The sequence below is a fragment of the Penaeus vannamei genome, chromosome 33 (assembly GCF_042767895.1).
Source record: "Penaeus vannamei isolate JL-2024 chromosome 33, ASM4276789v1, whole genome shotgun sequence".
Classification (NCBI taxonomy): Eukaryota; Metazoa; Arthropoda; class Malacostraca; order Decapoda; family Penaeidae; genus Penaeus; species Penaeus vannamei.
This window is the reverse complement of record NC_091581.1, coordinates 20,961,462-20,965,046: the sequence shown is the minus strand read 5'-3', so window position 1 is coordinate 20,965,046 and position 3,585 is coordinate 20,961,462. Positions and strand designations below refer to the sequence as shown.

The following is a 3,585-nucleotide window of genomic DNA, read 5'->3' as shown; positions in this document are numbered from 1 at the left end:
ATCGATGTATATAAAATCTGCCGAGCAATTTTCCTCGCCCAAACAATCACATTTTGGAAATTGCATAGCTTGTATGCAAGCGTTTGATTTTCTTCTTCTTCTTCTTCTTCTTCTTCTTCTTCTTCCTTTACCTCCTGAACCAGGCCAAAGAATTCACCCAACTCGAGTAAGTACGTTTAAGCATTTACCATATTAGATATAATGGTGACAAAATCATCATTTTCGTTAACTTAAGATTGCAATTTCTCAAACAAAACGACCTGGTTTGGCAATCTTGGTTTCACGTCAGTTTCTTCTAAAACTGCTAATTACAGGAGAGGCCAGCTTCCTTTGATGCAGTAATCATTTCTTTATTCAAGTTAATGAGTGACTTATGAATCCAGTTTACCGTTTGTTTCCTTATTCATTTGATTAACAAGTAACAGTATACTCGTTTCTTCTGTCCACCGTGGTATAGTGTTAATGAATGAATACCAATAGATCACTACACGGAAGTAAATTAATAATTCCTAAATGTCAAAATTCATACTTTTTAGATTCCTCTTGCCACCGTGCAACACTGATTAAAAGTAATTATTTGTATATCATATATTCGAAAATAAGATGGTCCTTAACTATAGATTATACACACACACTCCTATTGCAAGGCAGTATCAATGGCGGCTCCCCATTAGGAGTTGCTGAGCACGAAAATAATATGTAACTAACAATTATGTCGTAATAAAGTATGTTACTGTCAATCTATTTACAACTAAATGGGCATATTATTTTACATTACGAGACAAAAATAGAAGTTCCATGCTGCACGGTGTTGCAGGATTCATTAGCGATGCATTTAGCAACGAGGAGTTATATTCTATGTAGCATAATCTTACTTTCAAGTAATATTACAATCAACACCTCGGCTATCCATACCTCCATTAACATGACACTAACAACCACTATATATAACTGAACGATTATGAAGTATCTTTGTCTAAATGTCTTTTATTTATTAGAATAAATGTTCACTCTATTTTTTTCGCGAGCCGCCACTAGGCAGAACATATTTTTATAAAGCCGAAGAAACATGGAGTTTAGGCCAGGTCTGACCGACAATAAATAAACAAATAAATAATACAAATAGGGGGAAAGGCCGTAGAGTATTATTTAATGAAGTAGGCTTACGCACTTTCCGATATTTTATTCAGGTTTAATAATCATGATCAGCATACAGGAATAGCAATATTTCTGATCCTTGGTGCAACAGGTAGTACATCAATCCTGTAGCAGTTTACCTACAGGAGAGACCAAGCTAAAAACAGAAGCAATTGAATCATCAAACTCTATGGATGGAGGTATGATTCTTATCAGGTTATTTGCCGTCCGAAAAAAAATAATGGTAATGAATAAATAAATAACCATAATCAGAATGAATAACGTGTTACTATCCTCGCCTGGGAATCTCCAAGATGCTATAAAATAAATAGGAGCAGCCAACTTTATCTCTTTACCATTGCTTTTTTTTAGGTAGCCAGCTCCCCCTAGCTCCCCCCCCCCCTCCCTCTGTTACACTAGGGAGCCCTTCCTTTCGTCCCACTTTGCTCCATTCAACAAGGCCATATTTGCGACACGGCACCGCCGCCATGTCAACTGTTCCCACAAATAGGAAGTAGTGCATGATGATTTCCAAGATTGACGGATCATCTGTCACCATTCTTGACGCACGTCCGCTGTTACGGACAACAGGATGTGATGTGTAACTGACATTTCGAAACGCACTTAGAATAACTGACTGCTGCAGATCAGACCCCTTCGATGCAATGCCTGAGAATTAAGCAAAAATGAATGATCGTGAAGACTACATGCATAGGGCAGTTAATCTACAAGGGTTAAACAGACATAAACTATCCTTATCACAGTCATCTATTGCGACTGACGTATTCCTAAGGACTGGGTAGAGCAAAAGACGGAGGATTTTCATAACTCATATGCAGTATAGTTTGAATCGAAAACGTAAGTTGCTGTAGAATTATTAGACGATGTGTAGGTATGACTATAGGCTTTGGTGGCTTTACAACCCTCTTAATATTACCAAGCCACTGCTGTCATCCTCATGATAATCTTTATCAACATTATTATTACCCATACTGTTACATCTGATTTAACTATACACTCAAAAAAAGAAGAAAAAAGAAGAGTATAACAAATTCTTATTGTCAAGGAAAAATTATATACGTGAGGGGAAATTATATTCATGGTTCCGATTTGTAAGATCTATTTCGTTGAGGTAGTTTATTCTGCGTCGTTAAATCCTTTGTTAATAAATTTACATTAATACGAAGCACTGATCCTGATCCAAATAGACATGTGAGTCCCGCAAATACATATTGTCAATATATTGTACTAAGTCGGTCGTGCAGGTAAAACAAAATTTATGCAAGAAATGTGCATGAGTAATGCACTGTAGGCTCTAATTTCACGAATATGTAATTGAAAGCGTTCAATAACAGTGTAACGTTGTTTTGTGTATGCTTAGTGAATATGTATTTTAAGTGAAAGCGATTCATTAAAAAGAGATTTAAAAAGGAAAAAAACTTTAGGGGTGACTCAACACACATGAGAATGAATCACGCCTAATGAAACCCAGAATAAATTAATTATATTAGAATCTCAGTATTAAGGTGCGACGCATTTTACTGCAAGATTTCCAACGCATATCCTACAAAATTTCACTTGCTCATTATAGTAGCCTTTTTTCCCGTAATTCGAATATCCCTCCTATATGATAATTTATATAAGCATTACTTCCAGGAGAGTGGAATTTACTTATATTATCTTCATACACTTTCCAAACTGTTAGTAAAAAGCATGTACTCTCTAATTAGCTTAATTTCCACAGATAAAGATAAATGAAAATTCCAAAGTTATTCCTAATACACGGTGACGTTGACAGCTGGCAGGGAGAATTTCATCCATTCCCAACAGCGGTGACATCATCGTTTCCCCATAAGTGAGCTGCGTTTTTTTCATAGAATTATATCATACCCTACGCATTAACAAATTGAGATTTACAAAAATTACTGTTCCATTTCCGTCTTTTTTATTCAAATATTGATAAAAACGTAAAATTTGAGTGTTCATAGCTCTCTCGTTGGCGTTTCAGTGTCAGTAGTTCAAGCGACCACCAACAAGTGAATGAAAACACCCGAGTAAAAATCCAGAAATGCCATTAATATGAGGTTTGTTTTTGATATTTATATTTTTTCTCGGCCTGTATTTTGTGGGAAGCTTTAATTTATGTCATTTTCTTTCTAGTTGAGGTGTTTTACAGTGATAGAGAAATCGTGTTGTCAATAAATAGTAGTTGATCAAATGTATGGCATAGCTTTGTCAAATAAGATTCTTTGTTTTTATAAAGTTATAAATTTCTTCTTTTCTGCACAATTGAATTGTTAGATAAAATTATCTTTCAATATCAAAGTACTAGCACTCTCTTTATAGTTTTAAAAACGAATCTGAAGTTTTGATAAATTGAATTAAACTTTTATGTTGATTTTAGTTTTGCTTTTTTCCATGTTCAAGTTTACTGAACAATCTAAAAGT

The 3,585-nt window shown here is 34.8% G+C and overlaps 1 protein-coding gene across 1 annotated transcript in view; it reads left to right on the top strand.

The window, feature by feature from the left end:
- Positions 1-3,070: 3,070 nt before the first annotated feature.
- Unc50 (Unc50 RNA binding protein) overlaps positions 3,071-3,585 on the top strand; it is an 8,434-nt gene continuing 7,919 nt past the window's right edge. Inside the window, exon 1 of the mRNA XM_070144962.1 lies at positions 3,071-3,221. Coding sequence (XP_070001063.1) covers positions 3,217-3,221 — 5 coding nt within the window. The 5' untranslated portion in view covers positions 3,071-3,216. The remainder of the gene's footprint in view (positions 3,222-3,585) is intronic.